Here is a 19662-nt window from a genome sequence, read left to right as displayed (position 1 = left end):
GAAGTTGTAGTTCTTTTTTTTCGGTTGTCCAGAATGTTAGCAAAATGGTAGGATTTTGTATATTTAATGCTTATTAATTTATGCCGGGTCTGATTACGTAAATGTAGCTGTTACTATCACGGACGCATACGCCTTACCGCCTATCCGTTCTTGACACTTCCTAGTTTCGCAGTTTCATTATGATGTAGTTCATTTTTCCATTATGTGTTCATTGTATCAACCACTTTTCTGATTCATTGACTACAAGAGAAATACACGAACGGTACACCTAGCTATCGTTCAAGTTCAAAAGGCTGTGAGAAACAATGGTGAAATAACAATGGTGCTCATCTAATGTACATAGAACAATAAAATCCATAACACTAAATCTATTTGAAATTGAACAAAGTAATACGTCCTATGTCGTATTTCTTTGTGATCTTATATGGTTTATAGTACCTATGATGTTTGTTGTGCCTTTCCAATCTATAAACCTTTTACATCCTACAGTTAGCAAAGACCAAAAGTTTGTGATTGGTAAATAAATAGGCTAATGGTATGTAGAGTGTGTGCGCTAATCAGATTCAACTTCCTGTTAAAATGCTCCAGGTCTCTCACTCAGCAGCAATTGAAACCAGACAACATTTTTCCAATTGTCAACTGTCCAGTTTTGGTGAATCTGTGCCCACTGTAGCCTCAGTTTTGGCTGACAGGAGTGTAACCTGGGGTGGTCTTCTGCTGTTGTAGCCCATCCACTTTGAGATTGTACATGTTCTGTGTTCAGAGATGCTCTTCTGCATACCACTGTCATGACACATTTTTATTTCAGTTACTGTTACCTTCCTGTCAGCTTGAACCAGTCTGGCCATTCTCCTCTGACCTCTCTCATCAAGGATTTTTTGCCCACAGAACTGCTGCTCACTGGATGCTTTTTGTTTTTCATCAGTCTCTGTAAAGTCTGGAGACTGTTGTGTGTGGAAAATCCCAGGAGATACTCAAACCACCCCATCTGGCACCAAAAATCATTCCATGGTAAAGGTCACTTACAGCAGATCACATTTCTTCCCCAATCTGATGTTTGGTCTGAACAACAACAACTGAACCTCTTCACCATGTCTCCATGCTTTTATGCATTTACTTCTGCCACATGATTGGATGATTAGATATTTGCATTAACAAGCTGCTGTACTGGTATACCAAATAAAGTGGACTGAGTGTATGTGCATTATCTGATGTAAACCTAAAATTAGTACAGTACAGAAGCAAAAAAACAAATGTAACTCATTTGTTGCAAACATTATGGTCCTCACTATATACAGTGAGCTCCATAAGTCTAGGGACAATTTAAAAAAATTATTTACTCCATTATGTTACTCCACAATTGTAGATTTATAATCAAACAATTCACCTGTAAATAAAGTATTTAATAAAGAGTTTTATACATTTTATGCATTTCACTCAAAGTCTTGGGGGTGTCAAAGTTTGGGTGTTTATGGTCACAGGTGCTGGCTCACCTGCCTTCAGGTAATATAACAGCTGAAAACAGCAACAGAGTTAATTTTGAACTGTACAGAAGCATCTTGTTCAAGCAAATGCCTCCAAACTTTGGACAGTGCTTCATCCCACAGCAAGGCAATGATCCCAAACATCCACAAGTGCTCTCTTTCTTCAATGATCCCAAACATCCACAAGTGCTCTCTTTCTTCTCAGTGGTGTTCCAAACGGTTTATTTTGCCCAATGTTTATTTCTCAGCCTGGCACAACTCTGATGCTCTTGTTGACAGACGCCAATAAGACTTCAAAGGCAACTAGATATGAAAGCTCTATTATACATGCACCAAGGAAGTGATCTGACTAATCAGAAACAAGTGTGAAACCATTTGTCCCAAATATATGTCCTGAAATGGCGGGACCATGTGTAACATTTCTGCATGTTGATACCAAAATGTATAAAATACTCTTCAATAACAGCTGAAAATCAGCACTTTAACCACATGTGAATTGTTTGATTGCTAATCTACAATTGTGGAGTACAGAGCCAAGTCAAAGACAAAAATTACCTCAAGACTTATAGAGCTCAATGTATATAGCCATATTTAAAGTTTCTTTCCAAAAAAATACCTGCTACATATGCGCTATGGAACAGTTATGATGACAATATTTTGCTCAGAGAAGTGTCCTGGGGTCTTAAAGGTACAATAGGTAAGATTTTTGTGTTAAAACATTGTTACAAGACCATTGTAAATCCCTTCCTATCATTGAAAATCACTGACTCACTGTTGACTCACCCTGTGTTTATAGTGTGTTTATAGGGTTTCAAAATATACAGTTGACGGCCCAACACTCTGTACCAAAACATTGTATAGCTGTAAAATAGTTAATTGGTTGAAAATTGTGTTGATAGTGAAGGGAAGGGATGAACAATGTTGTGGTTTGAGGGTGTTTGTTGCTGAAATTCCTCTCATGACCGTTAGAAGTACAAAATGACCTATTGTACCTTTAAGGCATTTTTTTGTGGAGCTGATATATGCTCCAATATGGGTGCAATATGGGCTCAATTGATCAGGAAGATGATGAATGAATATTGAGCAAGTAAAAATAAACATCTGATTGGCTTTGATGCCGCTTTCATATAACCAGGGCTTGAAAACAGAAATGGAAACGGAATCCAGAAATGAAAAGATTGATTTGCAGGAAAAAAACTGCATTTCTGTTCCTCAGCAAAAATGTTTTGTGACTAAGTAGGTAACCGTTTTTTTTTTATTCCATACAATTTAACAAATGCTTAGCCTACTGTGTCAAAACATAATGCTGGTAAAAAAGTAATCCTTTATTAAATATGAAAATCTGGCAATTTCCACTGCAAAATTATGGGTGAGCTCCATCTTTTTTTTGAGTGATTAGACAAATTGCAGATGTTAAATGTTAGCACTGTGTTATTGATAAGAAAGTTCAAGTAGTGAAAGAATGGCTATACAATTAATTATTTATAAAAAAAACATTGGTACAAATATTAATGATCAAGCTTCAACATTTGTTTTTGATAAGCAAGCGTTGATACAGAAATGATCAGTTGTACCGTAGTTTCCAGGTTAAAAACACATTTTTCTCTTTGACCGAAATAAGACCTATTTAGGGCAGGTTATGTCATGTTCTCCTGTGTGGTGATGCAAAATCATTGTGGTGCGGCAGTAGGCATTTACCATTTCCTAAATTGAACTGCTAGATTGATTTGGCAAAATGAACCTCCTGGCTTGCTGGACACGATGGATTGGTATGATGGGTCTGCAAAGCATAAATGGTAGCTATAGAGTTTCACTCCACAACAGTTCTGCTGAAGATATCCATGCATTAGCTGTCTTTTGTATTTGCTGACGCTAAATGCTCACCAGGCCTGCTGTAAAATCCAGCCATGCCAGTTTGACCAGCGAGTCAAGCTGGTCAAGCTGGATATGAGCTTGTTACCCAGCTAGTGCTGGTAGCTTGCCTGAGATGGTAGCCAGCTGGTCAAACTATTCCAAGCTGGCAGCTGGTCTGAACTGGTAGACCAGATACTTTGTAGTTTCAAACCCTAACTTGAGCTGATTTTTCAGCAGAGAGTAGGCCTACACACACTGCAATGGGACAGCTTATTGATGGAAGCGTCAGGAAGCTGGACGTCGAGTATCGCCAACTGTGAACGCTCGTGCAAGTCCAGGAAGAAGACCTTTGAGGGTAAGACACATTTTATTTATATCCTGGTTGTGATATTTTGCAGAGTCTAATATATTATTGGTCATGTTTTGTCTATGCCTTTGGTTTTCTTATTGAAAATGAGTAGGCCAGTCAGAGCATGTTAGTTCATTCAGTGCTAACGCAGTGATATTGCCCACTAGATTGCCTTTCTTTTTCTGAACTGGGTTGAGTGATCATGGGGTGGGGGGCATTGATACAGCAGTCTAAAGCCATGTGTAGCCTTGTGTCTAAGATGCATGACTGCATCCGTGCGGCTGTTGGGCCCTTGAGCAAAGCCCTTAACCCCACATTGCTCCATGGGGGGGGGATTGGTTCTAATAAACTGTAAGTTGCTTTGGATAAAAGTGTCAGCTAAATAATACATTATTCATTATTATGTGCAACTCAGAGAATGACTGCAGCAAAACTAATAAACTACTTATTTCATTCTTACCGGTTCAGAAACATGAAACATGATTCTGCTCAGAATTAACAGATATATAAAAAAAAAATGTTTTCAAGCCCTGAGTGTATTCTCCCCAAACTCCCGGCACCACTCCCCAAAAGAGAGTCAAGAACACAGAGAAAGATTTTCCGTACAGCAAAGAGAAGGTAAGAAAGAAGAGGCAATACTGTGTGTGATATATTCTCTCAGGTATGCAGCAGTGCTATAGATGCCTCCTCATCTCACTGGTAACTCACCCTGACGGACGCTGGGTTCACCCTGAGCTTCAGTGCTGGTTCATTCATGTTTCAGCCTTTCTTAATGGACATATTTTACTCAGCCTTATACGATGTTTTATTGTTACATAGTACACACAAAATCTTCCAATAATTATTCATACACATTTTTTAACAATATGCAGAAAAAAGGACAAGATATACAAAGAAATGTCTGTGATATTAATTAAACTATCCAAAGACTGCTTTATGCAGCCAAAGCTGAATCACAGACAGGCTATTTGATAAAAATAAAGACATTTTACTTTCCTATATTTTATTTTACAGGAGGTGGCATCAGAAAATAACTATTACAAGTTATATGAACAATCATTCGCTGGGAGCGCCAGACTACTCATCACCGCCTCAGCCCAGCAGTCTCATCACTGGCCTCGTTCTGCCTCGGATCTCACGCTTTGCCTTAGATTCATATATCTTTTCTTTTTCAGGGGTCTCTCAGGGAAAGGAACTTGTGGCTAGTAATTTCAAATGAAATACAAACCTGGATTCAATCAACAGTCATGTTATTTTTATATATTATTTTATTCCCTGTGTTCACGGTAGCCGGCTGCATTACAACAAGACCTGACACTAATACTTTGTTATAGTTTAACATGAATTTTCATATGCATATAATATTTTCCATACATATTGAAACCAGCAGAACAACCTCTCTAGCTGTAGGCTGTCATTACTGGTCCCACATTCTGTGTTGGTGCTGAGATACCAGACGATCAGGGCAGACAAAGTGCTTCCTTCGCTTTTTAGTCTAATGGCATACATGGAATGACACAACTCAAATGTCAAATACCAGAGACTATAGTGAAATACCAACTTCCGTTTTGTCAACTTCTTCTAAATAAACCAGAGGTTCAAACAGAACTAAAATGAACAATATCAATGAAATAAATTCTGAAAAGCAATGTTTTTTTTTTTGTTTTTTTTGTGAATGTACAGAGAAAATACCGAAATAAAACAGAAAAAGATTCTTCAGTTGTGGCATGAAAACAGCAATGTCATCTCCCGGTGTGGACCTCTCTGATTCTCAACCCCCAGATTGAGTTTGAAGGGGAAGTTGAGTTGGGGGGGGAGGTCAGACTAAGTCCCTCCTCTTCCTCCTCCTCCTCCTCTTCCTCCTTCATCCTTCGCCCCCTCTCTGGTCTCCGGCTCATCCAAAGTAGGGGTGATCATTCTGGAAGTTATAGTCCGGGCACACCTTCTGGACCAGCTTGTAGTCGATGCTGTAGAAGGAGATGAAGATGCAGATGACCTTGAAGGGCTTGGCACAGAGCCAGGCGGCGTGGGATTGCGTGTGCTCGGAGAAGCACGTCTGTGAGGGGTTGTAGAGGCAGGGCTTGGGCTTCTTCTCCCGGTTGGTCTTCTCGTACTCCACCCGGCAGTTGAAGGCCTTGGTCTCCTTGGGGTCAATGGTGGCCTGGTGCTGCTGGCGGGCCTGCTGGACCTCTGGGGGTGGCGGGTGCTGCTGGAACACCTCAAACTCCACCACCTTGGAGGGCGGCACGATACTGACCGACACATTGCCCAGGCTGGACGAGTTGTGCCGGAAGTAGACGGTGAAGGTGCCATTGATGTGGTCCACGATCTTGCCGGTGACCAGCAGGCTGAACTTCACTGTTTTCACGTTGAAGTAGAAGTCGCCCCAGCCAAAGATCTTCTTGGTCTTCAGGGAGGTCTTCAGCGAAGGCTTGCGTTTGGAGCGGTAGCCGGTCTGGTCCAGCAGGAGGGACTGGTTCCGGGCCCAGGCGTAGGGGTTCTGGAAGCTGTAGCTGGGCGGTTTGGCCTTCAGAGGAGTCTGGTCCATGCTGGAGAATATCCGGGAGTTTGGGTAAGGGGGCTTCCCTCCCCCTGCCGGCCCTCCCCCGTACGGGAGGGGCTTCATCACAGACCCTGCCGGCCCCAGTTCTAGGTAGTCCAGAGATTTGGCCACCTGCTTCTCAAGTCCTTGCACCTGAGGAAACACACATACAATTTGTCAGCTCTGCCAAGACAACATGTTTGCAGTATTACCACAGATTCTAAAGCAGTGGCTAAAGCACCACTCCTGGTCCTGGGGAGCCACAGGGTGTGCTGGTTTTTGTGTTAATATCAGCAACCAATTCAGACCCAAGAAACCAGGTGAAGTGAGTGAACTGTGTAATTATCCGATTGGTCAATTAAATGCTGAGTAAAAATAAAAGCCAGCACACCCTGCTGGTCTCCAGGACCAGGGGTGAGGACCACTGTTCTAAAGACAAATAAGATACCCAGCTGTGTGTTCTAAACATGGAAAACTCCATCCACCAGCTGTTGATGTGGAAACATTACAATGATTCATCACGGACCTACTCTACCCCTTATTTCTGAATCGCTTCTTCTCTCTTTGTGGACATGAGGGTTTGTGGTGGTGTTAAAAAAACAGAAAAACATCTGCACAGTGATACTCTTACTTGCTTTAATCTTCAAAATGATACAAACAGGCAAGTAACAAAAATGGATAACATTGCCCTAAGCCCTCACTTCTTTTTTCAAAAATCTTTTCTCGGCAGAAGTCTAACTTCTCAGTGGTAAACTCTGGCCCATATCCAATTAAAAGCACACAGGAAAACGGAGCCATAGAAGGCTTAAAACACAAATTGTATTACACAGAGCCCAGGCGATATTATCGCAGCTCCGTGTATGTTAAATACAATCCTGTATCAGTAACACACTGTTGCCGGGCAGAACCTCCGCTAGCTCACTGAAAGGAAAAGTGTGAGCTGAGCATTGGTTAGGTCTGCATTATCTGGTATCATCAGATTAACACATTCTAGTAACATTTATTTAATTTCGTTTTGCAGCAGTTTGCTGGTAGTTCAACTACATTCAAATTAGTCTAGCTGTCTTAATAGTCAATTGCTTTTTTACATGTTGAGGTGTAGCAACAACAGGAACTACCAACTCCTCTCTCTTTCTGAGTGGAGGAATCTCTAATACACTTGTCGTGTCTGGGGAACAACCATGGTGTGCAAATACTTCACACAAACTGAAAAACCGTTATCATTTCACATGTGAGCTTTGCCAAAAATGCTGAAATTCATCATTTTGAGTAGTTGTAGTATTGCAGTAGTAGTGTGCAGTAGCACTTTCAGTATGAAGTAATTTGTTTCAGAGTAGTTTCCCCTACACTGGATATTACTGTCCACAATGAATGACTAAATTAATTAATTGTTTTTTTCATACCAAACATACCTAAAAATGCCCATCCCACATGGGATTACATAACATACAGTTACAGCAACATTAGACATATTTTTCGGAACCACCTTTTTTCTTCTTTTTTTTAAAATTCAAAGTGAGTGAACAGAAGAAAAATCTAAATCAAATCAGTATTTGGTTTGAACTACCCTTTGCCTTCAAACCAGCATAAATTCTTCTAGGTACACGTGCACAAAGTCAGGGATTTTGTAGGCATATAGTCAGGTGTGTGATTAACCAATTATACCAAACAGGAGCTAATGATCATCAATTTAATATGTAGGTTGAAACACAATCATTAACTGAAACATAAATAGCTGTGTAAGAGGGTTAAAACTGGGTGAGGAACAGCCAAACTCTGCTTCCAAGGTGAGGGTGCTGAAGACAGTTTAATGTCAGAAGTCTTACACCATGGGAAGACTGAGCACATCAAGTAGACACAAGGTAGTTATACTGCAACAGCAAGCTCTCTCCCAGGCAGAAATTTCAAGGCAGACAGGGGTTTCCAGATGTGCTGTCCAAGCTCTGTTGAAGAAACAAGCAACGTTGAGGACCGTAGACGCAGTGGTCGGCCAAGGAAACTTAGTGCAGCAGATGAAAGACACATCATGCTGTACAGCAGTGCCATCAGCTCAGAATTGGCAGAAACCAGTGGGACCCAGGTACACCCATCTACTGTGCGGAGAAGTCTGGTCAGAAGTGGTCTTCATGGAAGAATTGCAGCCAAAAAGCTACCTCCGACGTGGAAACAATGCCAAGCGACTATGCACGAAAACACAGGAACTGGGGTGCAGAAAAATGGCAGCAGGTTCTCTGGACTGATGAGTCAAAATTTTAAATGTTTCGCTGTAGCAGAAGGCAGTTTGTTTGCCGAAGGGCTGGAGAGTGGTACAAGAATGAATGTCTGCAGGCAACAGTGAAGCATGGTGGAGGTTCCTTGCAAGGGGCTACATTTCTGCAAATGGATTAGGGTATTTGGTCAGAATTAATGGTCTCCTCAATGCTGAGAAGTACAGGCAGATACTTATCCATCATGCAATACCATCAGGGAGGCATCTGATTGGCCCCAAATTTATTCTGCAGCAGGGCAAAGACCCCAAACATACAGCAAATGTCATTAAGAACTATCTTCAGCGTAAAGAAGAACAAGGAGTACTGGAAGTGATGGTATGGCCCACACAGAGCCCTGATCTCAACATCATTGAGTCTGTCTGGAATTACATAAAGAGACAGAAGCATTGAGGCTGCTTAAATCCACAGAATAACTGTGGCTAGTTCTCCAACATGTTTGGAACAACCTACCTGCAGAGTTCCTTCAAAAACTGTGTGCAAGTATACCTAGAAGAATTGATGCTGTTTTGTTTAAACCAAATATTGATTTGATCTTCTGTTCATTTACTTCTTCTGTTCATGCATTTTGTTAATTGATAAAAAATAAACTATTAACATTTCTATTTTTTGAAAGCATTCTTATTTTACAGCATTTTTTCACACCTGCCTAAAACTTTTGCACAGTACTGTATGAGAGTATGTTCTTATAAAGTGTTTTAAAAAGCTCTCCAAAAAGGATTACTCATTACTCAACCTAACGCTTTCTCACAAATCTCCATCACATTTAAAATGGTACATTATTTCAAAATAAGACTATCCAGAGCCCCGTTTGCCCCGTTTGCCAGTACAATTACAGGTTTACATCTATCGCAAGTCCAAATCCTGTAATTGCACACGTCTGTATATTCATTCTGCTATGCAAATGCAGCGATACCCCTAAACACTCTGTCACCAGAATATGACACATTATACCTTGGAAATGGTAGGAAAGCCCCTACAAGAAGCATGCCATGGTTTACCTTAATTCAGTATTGAAATGACCTAGCAATACAATTACACAACGTTCAAAAGTACTTTGCTTTGGTATAGTCCCGGCAAAAACATATTTTGGCAGAAAATAGTCGTAGCTTCATAAGCAAATGGGATATTTGGTTCCATAAATATGTCTGTATCGAATGTAAGGTAATATGGCGGCCAGACATGGAATAAAAGTGAACTAAGAAAAAAACAAAAAAACTGTGTATTCATGCAACTTCTGATTTGTATATTTTGTTCTTATATTGGAACATGATTTTTTTGATGTAGAGAAATGGTATTGTTAAAATATGGTTTTTATTGTCTGCACTACTTGGTCTTCCAAAAGTCAATTGGTAGTTTACAAATTCCCATCAATGCACTGACTGAGAACGCACACACACGTTTGCATGTAGAAATGGGTAGGCTACCACTTGGTAAAACTCGGCATCATAAAAGTCACTTGATATCTAGAAAATTGCAAAAAGCTGTACCAAATTGGCAATGAACTGCTCACTCTTGACTGACTCACCCCGAGCAGTGACTCTCCTCCCACTTCGGCGTGGGCGAGTCCCAATATTAGGCATGTGGATCGTCTGGGAAATGCAAAATCAACAACAAGGCAGATGCTGGCCGGAAAATATGGCCCACAGGCTTAAGACATAATGACTTATCTACTTCTGTCCTGAAATTCTTTGCCACCCTTTTTAGGTTCATATCCAAACATTCCAAGAAACATTGCCTTCCATTTTTCACTGACAGTAATGGAATGGCACACAATAAGGCACCCAAAGATTTCAAGTAAATTACACTCATAATACAAAAACATGTTTCATAATTTAGAGAAAAGAATTGCTTGTCAAATATGGCTAAGCACGACATTTATCAGACTGCAGTGTGTGTCTGTTTGTGTGTGTGGTGTGTGTGTGTGTGTGTGTGGTGTGTTTGTGTGTGTGTGTGTGTTTGTGTGTGTGGTGTGTCTGTATGTGTGTGTGGTGTGTCTGTGTGTGTGTCTGTTTGTGTGTGTGGTGTGTCTGTGTGTGTATGGTGTGTCTGTGTGTGTGGTGTGTCTGTTTGTGTGTGGAGTGTCTGTGTGTGTCTGTGTGTGTGTGGTGTGTCTGTGTGTGTCTGTGTGTGTCTGTTTGTGTGTGTGGTGTGTGTGTGTGTGTATGGTGTGTGTGTGTGGTGTGTCTGTGTGTGTGTATGGTGTGTCTCTGTGTGTGTGGTGTGTCTGTGTGTGTGTGTGTGGTGTGTCTGTGTGTGTGTGGTGTGTCTGTGTGTGTATGGTGTGACTGTTTGTGTGTATGGTGTGTCTGTTTGTGGTGTGTCTGTTTGTGTGTATGGTGTGTCTGTTTGTGTGTATGGTGTGTCTGTTTGTGGTGTGTCTGTGTGTGGTGTGTCTGTGTATGTGTGGCGTGTCTGTGTGTGTATGGTGTGTCTGTGTGTGGTGTGTCTGTGTGTGTGTGGTGTGTCTGTGTGTGTCTGTGTGTGTCGGTTTGTGTGTGTGGTGTGTCTGTGTGTGGTGTGTCTGTGTGTGTGTGGTGTGTCTGTGTGTGTGTGGTGTGTCTGTGTGTGTCTGTGTGTGTCGGTTTGTGTGTGTGGTGTGTCTGTGTGTGTATGTGTGTGTATGGTGTGTGTGTGTGTGAGTGTGTGTGTGTGTGTGTGTGGTGTGTCTGTGTGTGTATGGTGTGTTTGTGTGTGTGTGTGGTGTGTCTGTTTGTGTGTGTGGTGTGTCTGTGTGTGTGTGGTGTGTCTGTGTGTGTATGGTGTGTCTGTGTGTGTGGTGTGTCTGTTAGTGTGTGTGGTGTGTCTGTGTGTGTCTGCTTTTGTGTGTGGTGTGTCTGTGTGTGTCTGTGTGTGTCTGTTTGTGTGTGTGGTGTGTATGTGTGTGTATGGTGTGTGTGTGTGTGTGTGTGTGTGTGGTGTGTCTGTTTGTGTGTGGTGTGTCTGTGTGTGTGTGTGGTGTGTCTGTGTGTGTATGGTGTGTCTCTGTGAGTGTGTGGTGTGTCTGTGTGTGTGTGTGTGTGGTGTGTCTGTGTGTGTGTGTGTATGTCTGTTTGTGTGTATGGTGTGTCTGTGTGTGTGTGGTGTGTCTGTTTGTGTGTGGTGTGTCTGTTTGTCTGCTTTGGATAAAGGCGCTATATAAATGCCAACCATTTTTAACATCACTGGACCAGGCTGTGAGCTGTACAACATCAACAACATCACTGTGAAGTCCTCTGGCTGGAGTGACCTGTGCCCGTGTGCTTTCATTCATGGGTGTGGTACGGGTGTGGTGCGGGTGTGGTACACTTGTTTCTGTTCTCACACAGCTAGGCCCAGGTGAGGCCGTGAGATGTCAGAAGTGGTACTGTGGTGGTTTCCCCAGCCGGAACCCCCCCCCCCCACCCCCACCACAGCCCAGTGATCACTCACTCCCTACTGAGTGTAACCACTCTCATACTCCATCAATTATGGGGCTACAGGTACAGTACACACACACACATACCTATATACACACACTCACACACACACCAATTTGCACACAGGCACACACCTATGTACACATACACACACACACACACACACACGCACGCACACAAATACAGACACAGACACACACACACACAAACACCTATATACACAAACACTCACACACACTTATGTACACTCACACACTCACACACACCTATATACACAAACACTCACACACACACACACACACACCTATATACACAAACACACACACACACCTATGTACACACTCACACACACACACACCTATATACACAAACACACACACACCTATGTACACACTCACACACACCTATGTACACGCACACACACACACACACCTATGTACACGCACACACACACCTATGTATACGCACACACACACACACCTATGTACACGCACAGACACACACACCTATGTACACGTGCGCACACACACACACGCACGCACACACTGCAGTTTGTATATCCTCGTGCTGCTGAATATGCTGTGTGGACAGTGATGTGCCAGAACTACTCACACACACATTCATCAATCACTGAAACCAATTACACATTCATTCTTCCATTTATTCTGCTATTAATCAATAAAACTGTTAATGCATGCTGCCATTCATTTATCTGCCAATGTCTGTGGTCACTCAGCTACATGCCCCTGGGTTGAATATTAAGCTGAAATGACTGAGGTGAAATAATTGCAAATGCATTGATTTAAAAAAAGGAACTAATGAATTACTATGCATTGATTAATGACTGTATGAAGGGTTGGGGGGAGGAAATAATAACATTTCTTGGCGAGGAGAACCTCTGCTGGCATCGAAAATGAAAAAATGAGCCACAAACAGAGCCTGTGTTGGATGTGTGCCGTGAGCATAATTGGAGCTGCTGAGCTCATAACAGAAAACTCAGCTGGCATTGGGCAGAGAGAGTGCACACTGCTGAAGGCCAAGGACCGCCCCACGGCCTCCGCCCCACGGCCTCCACCCACCCGCCCCACGGCCTCCGCCCCACGGCCTCCACCCACCCGCCCCACGGCCTCCGCCCCACGGCCTCCACCCACCCGCCCCACGGCCTCCGCCCCACGGCCTCCACCCACCCGCCCCACGGCCTCCACCCGCCCACCCCACGGCCTCCGCCCCACGGCCTCCATCCACCCACCCCACGGCCCCCACCCACCCGCCCCATGGCCTCCGCCCCACGGCCTCCACCCACCCGCCCCACGGCCTCCGCCCCACGGCCTCCACCCACCCACCCCACGGCCCCCACCCACCCGCCCCACGGCCTCCGCCCCACGGCCTCCGCCCCACGGCCTCCGCCCCACCCGCCCCATGGCCTCCGCCCCACGGCCTCCACCCACCCACCCCACGGCCTCCGCCCCACGGCCTCCACCCACCCGCCCCACGGCCTCCGCCCCACGGCCTCCACCCACCCGCCCCACGGCCTCCGCCCCACGGCCTCCGCCCCACCCGCCCCACGGCCTCCGCCCCACGGCCTCCACCCACCCACCCCACGGCCTCCGCCCCACGGCCTCCACCCACCCGCCCCACGGCCTCCGCCCCACGGCCTCCACCCACCCGCCCCACGGCCTCCACCCGCCCACCCCACGGCCTCCGCCCCACGGCCTCCATCCACCCACCCCACGGCCCCCACCCACCCGCCCCATGGCCTCCGCCCCACGGCCTCCACCCACCCGCCCCACGGCCTCCGCCCCACGGCCTCCACCCACCCACCCCACGGCCCCCACCCACCCGCCCCACGGCCTCCGCCCCACGGCCTCCGCCCCACGGCCTCCGCCCCACCCGCCCCATGGCCTCCGCCCCACGGCCTCCACCCACCCACCCCACGGCCTCCGCCCCACGGCCTCCACCCACCCGCCCCACGGCCTCCGCCCCACGGCCTCCACCCACCCGCCCCACGGCCTCCGCCCCACGGCCTCCACCCACCCGCCCCACGGCCTCCGCCCCACGGCCTCCACCCACCCGCCCCACGGCCTCCACCCGCCCACCCCACGGCCTCCGCCCCACGGCCTCCATCCACCCACCCCACGGCCCCCACCCACCCGCCCCATGGCCTCCGCCCCACGGCCTCCACCCACCCGCCCCACGGCCTCCGCCCCACGGCCTCCACCCACCCACCCCACGGCCCCCACCCACCCGCCCCACGGCCTCCGCCCCACGGCCTCCGCCCCACGGCCTCCGCCCCACCCGCCCCATGGCCTCCGCCCCACGGCCTCCACCCACCCACCCCACGGCCTCCGCCCCACGGCCTCCGCCCCACCCGCCCCACGGCCTCCGCCCCACGGCCTCCACCCACCCACCCCACGGCCTCCGCCCCACGGCCTCCACCCACCCGCCCCATGGCCTCCGCCCCACGGCCTCTGCCCCACCCGCCCCATGGCCTCCGCCCCACGGCCTCCGCCCCACCCGCCCCACGGCCTCCGCCCCACGGCCTCCACCCACCCACCCCACGGCCTCCGCCCCACGGCCTCCACCCACCCGCCCCATGGCCTCCGCCCCACGGCCTATACCCACCCACCCCACGGCCTCCACCCACCCGCCCCACCCACCCCACGGCCTCCGCCCCACGGCCTCCACCCACCCGCCCCATGGCCTCCGCCCCACGGCCTATTCCCACCCACCCCACGGCCTCCACCCACCCGCCCCACCCACCCCACGGCCTCCACCCACCCGCCTCACCCACCCCACGGCCTCCACCCACCCGCCCGACCCACCCCATGGCCTCTGCCCCATGGCCTCCACCCACCCACCCCACGGCCTCCACCCACCCGCCCGCCCCACCCACCTCACGGCCTCCACCCACCCGCCCCACCCACCCCACGGCCTCTGCCCCACGGCCTCCACCCAACCGCCCCACCCACCCTACGGCCTCCACCCACCCGCCCCACCCACCCCATGGCCTCTGCCCCATGGCCTCCACCCACCCACCCCACGGCCTCCACCCACCCGCCCGCCCCACCCACCTCACGGCCTCCACCCACCCGCCCCACCCACCCCACGGCCTCTGCCCCACGGCCTCCACCCAACCGCCCCACCCACCCTACGGCCTCCACCCACCCGCCCCACCCACCCCATGGCCTCTGCCCCATGGCCTCCACCCACCCACCCCACAGCCTCCAACCAACCACCCACCCCATGGCCTCTGCCCCATGGCCTCCACCCGCCCCATGACCTCCACCCCATGGCCTCCGCCCGCCCCATGACCTCCACCCGCCCCATGACCTCCACCCGCCGCCCAGCTCGTCCAGCGAACCTCGTCCCCCCGACTGACCTCCCGACCTCTGAGCACACCTCCACTCTCCTCCCGTTCTGTTTCGGGGTCATTACAGACTCCCAGCATGCCTTTCTCATCCCTGAGCCAGCTCACAACACTGCGCTCTGTGCTAATCCAACCCCAACTGAGACAAAACAAGGGTACTCTCTGGCTTTTTCAATGTAGACAACCCAACTGTATTTGTGCAGCTGCTCCCCATGTTGTGACACCGCTCTGTATTTGGGAGAGGGCAGAGAACCAGCCATTCTCCTCCATCTTACGGGCAGCCAATTGACCAAGGAATGATCAGTAGTGCTGCTGTTATACTAGCCAACTGAAATCCTCCACTACAATCCCCACACTGGAACAGGCCCTTAATAGATATCAGACCATGGGGCCCATCCACAAACTTTGGGAACAGGGCCTTAACATATACGAGACCATGGAGGCCATCCACACACTGGAACAGAGCCTTAACAGATACCAGACCATGAGGATGGCACATACACACACTGGAACAGAACCTTAAGAGATACCAGACCATGATGCATGCATGATTGTCTGGTATGCCTTGAAACATATCAGACAATAGGGCCCATCCCCACACTGAAACTGTCACGATTGGGGGACAGAGGAACCAAGCAGCAGATGCAGGGACAGACAAGAATGTAATCCAAAAAACAGGCGATTGTCGAAAACCAGGCAGACAGGTACATGTGGGGCAGGCAGGGCATAATCGTAAAACAGGCAATAACCAAGAAGAAAGACCAAACCAGCGAAAGTACAAATCACAGACATCACAGGGGAAGACAAGTGCAATGAAATATGAATGTAAACAGAAAACCAGCCAAGAATATGAAAAATAATACATTTACAAGAATAAGAAATAAACTAACAGACAAAACTCAGGATCATGACAGAAACAGAGCCTCAAAAATACAAGACCATAAGGCCGGCCATCCACACACTGGAACAGAGCCTTAATAGATACCAGACCATGGGGCCCATCCACACACTAGAACACAGCCTTAATAGATACCAGACCATGGGGCCCATCCACACACTGGAACAGTGCCTTAACAGATACCAGACCGTGGGGCCCATCCACACACTGGAACAGAGCCTTAACAGATACCAGACCATGGGGCCATCCACACACTAGAACACAGCCTTAATAGATACCAGACCATGGGGCCCATCCACACACTGGAACAGAGCCTTAACAGATACCAGGCCATGGGGCCCATCCACACACTGGAACAGAGCCTTAACAGATACCAGGCCATGGGGCCCATCCACACACTGGAACAGAGCCTGAACAGATACCAGACCATGGGGCCCATCTACACACTGGAACAGAGCCTTAACAGATACCACACCATGGGGCCCATCCACACACTGGAACAGAGCCTTAACAGATACCAGACCATGGGGCCCATCCACACAAAGGAACAGAGCCTTAACAGATACCAGACCGTAGGGCCCATCCACACACTGGAACAGAGCCTGAACAGATACCAGACCATGGGGCCCATCCATTCACTAGAACAGAGCCTTAACAGATACCAGACCATGGGGCCCATCCACACACTGGAACAGAGCCTGAACAGATACCAGACCATGGGGCCCATCTACACACTGGAACAAAGACTAACAGATACCAGACCATGGGACCCATCCACACACTGGAACAGAGCCTTAACAGATACCAGGCCATGGGGCCCATCCACACACTGGAACAGAGCCTTAACAGGTACCAGACCATGGGGACCATCCACACACTGGAACAGAGCCTAACAGATACCAGACCATGGGGCCCACCCACACACTGGAACAGAGCCATAACAGATACCAGACCATGGGGCCCATCCACACACTGGAACAGAGCCTGAACAGATACCAGACCATGGGGCCCACCCACACAAAGGAACAGAGCCATAGCACTAGAAAGGCCAGGAATTTTTTATAGCTAGAGCCACCAAGTCTTGTCAAAGATAACAACATTGATTTCTGCACGCAGAGCACCCTTAATTATTCGGATTATGAAACCAAATGTCGCAAAACTATTTCCTTGAAATCAAGGATCAGACTGAATCTATTTCAACATTTTTATTTATTCTTAATCGCAGTTCGGTTATATAGGCTGAGACAAAAATGTGTTAAGACATAAGCTATTACTTGGAAAAGTACTGACAAAAGCATTAAAATTTGTGAAACAAGACAAACCACAAAATGAAAAAAGTAGTTAAATACAGTGCAATATTTAAAAAGTAATTTCTTCAGTCATAACAAATTAATCTCTTCTCTCTCATGCTTCTGTTGTTAAAAACATTGGGCCTCATTTATCAATATTTTTGTAACTCTGCATGCAGACTACTGTCTGTTCTGGCTCCACGGTGGTGGAATGAACTCCCCGTTGAGGTCAGAACTGTAGAATCTCTCCCCACCTTCAAGCGCAAACTGAAGACGCACCTCTTCAAGCAGCACCTCTCCCCGTCCCTCCCTACCTCCCTGTGAACCTTAATTGTTGTCTTTCTGTGATTTACTTTGTGTATCGGTATTTTTAGTTGGCTAGGTAAGCAGTGTTTGGGTAGTTAAGTTTGGTCACTTTTGCTTTGTTGTTTGTTTGTTTGTTTATTTGTTTGTTAAAAAAAAAAAAATGAAAATAGGCCCTGGTCCTTATCTTTGTTGTACAGGTAGCAGTTGAAATTGTACTTCCCTCTAGGGTCTTTCAGCGCACTTATCCCTGGTTATGGGTATGCACTTTTTTGTACGTCGCTCTAGATAAGAGGGTCTGCCAAATGCCATTAATGTAATGTAAAATATACTTTGACCGAGCACTTTATTAGTAACATTTCTACTTTACTACACTGACTTATTCATGTGATTATCTAATCAGCCAATTGTGTGGCAGTAGTACAATGCATACAATCATGTAGATACAGATCAGGAGCTTCAGTTTTTTCATGCACACTAGTCTAGAGTGCAAAAAGCCCCCCCAAAAAAGAAAAAGAAAAAAGTCCAGTGAGCAGCAGTTTTGCAGACAGAAACAAAATAAAAGGAAAAATAAAAAAAAATTGTGTTTTTTTTTTTTTTGCTGTATTTTTTAAATAAAATTATTGTATCATTCAGGATGCTTGGGCATGTTTTTTTTAATCATCAAATAGCTTCTTTTTTTTGAGTTTTTACTTTTAGAATAAATATTGTTTTTGTATGATTACCACTAGAATTCACAACATGGACCTGTATTTAGTGCCTATGGAGTCTATGAAGAGGCTGATCTCACATCTCACATCTCACATCTCTTCAGTGTGGTCTTCACTTGGTCCTTGAACTGCTTCATCTGTTCAGCAGCAGGACATTGGCAAAGATGTACAGTCGTTGGCTCCATTGTGCATTGTGCAGTTGCTACATATTATGCTTCCAAAGTACTTGAAGGAATGGTGGCTAGAGCTGTTGGCCTTCTACTGTGAAGCTTGCTGACACTCATCTGGCAGATTATCTCAGTTTTTTGGGTGTTGATTGTCCGTCCCTGCTTCTGAGAGTTTTCTAGGGCCTCTGATTTGCGGGCTACCAGGGCACAGTAATCGACATACTGTTGATGTCCTCTGAAGTCAACTTGGTGGTTGCCTGTAACCTCCTAACATTGAACAAACACAGAAACACATGCACTCATGGGCATGCACATTCACATCGACTAAAGGATGGGGTAAAGTAGTTCTTATGATCGAAACAAGATGGTCAATTAATTTCTGTATCATTACATTAAAATAGTCTCAGAGATATAGCAAAGAGCCACTCAGCTATAGATCAAATAACATCAGACATTAATACGGCTCCTTTATGTCCCATGTTGCCCAATTTGGGGAGTAATACAATAAATTATTTTTATTCAAAACCTGGAAAAAATAAATCTGATTTATGATCATCAAAAACACAATCATTAATAAATACCTTGAATATCAAATGAGTAGACAAATTAATTAAAAAGTGGTAACAAAGCGTCCCTCAGCGATGCATGAAATTCCATAGGAAATGAATGCGGGTCCATTTGGTCACGCATTCTAAGGGTATTCAGTGTGGTGTGCAGTCCAGGTGAAGTGCGTTCGGCTCTTACAAAAAAGCTTTAAATCTCACATTATTTGTGTAAATGCATTTCCGAAGGATTTAGGGTCAATTCAGTCAGTACCATTGTTTCCCACACTCATCACAGAAAAGCAGGTCTTTTATTTAGCGTGAGCGGGGACTGCACACAAATCTGCTGAATTTGACCCAGTTGCCTTTATGCATCACCATCATTTAGTCTATTCAATGTCTCAGTCTTTCAAAACTGAGTTATACGTTAAAGCAATCATTTCTATAACTACAGCACACACAATCATTCATCCACATGTACAGTCTTTATCA

General features: G+C 46.8%; 1 protein-coding gene across 2 annotated transcripts in view; it reads right to left on the bottom strand.

Annotated features, from left to right (window-relative positions):
* Positions 1-4468: 4468 nt before the first annotated feature.
* LOC133110370 (neurexophilin-4) overlaps positions 4469-19662 on the bottom strand; it is a 119038-nt gene continuing 103844 nt past the window's right edge. For both annotated transcript variants that reach the window (XM_061220410.1, XM_061220411.1), the window contains exon 2: positions 4469-6382. In XM_061220410.1, the coding sequence (XP_061076394.1) occupies positions 5582-6382 (801 nt within the window). In that variant the 3' untranslated portion in view covers positions 4469-5581. The remainder of the gene's footprint in view (positions 6383-19662) is intronic.

Source organism: Conger conger, chromosome 14 (genome assembly GCF_963514075.1).
Source record: "Conger conger chromosome 14, fConCon1.1, whole genome shotgun sequence".
NCBI classification, from domain to species: Eukaryota; Metazoa; Chordata; class Actinopteri; order Anguilliformes; family Congridae; genus Conger; species Conger conger.
Note: the sequence above shows the minus strand (reverse complement) of the source record. Positions and strands in the feature narration are given on the sequence as shown.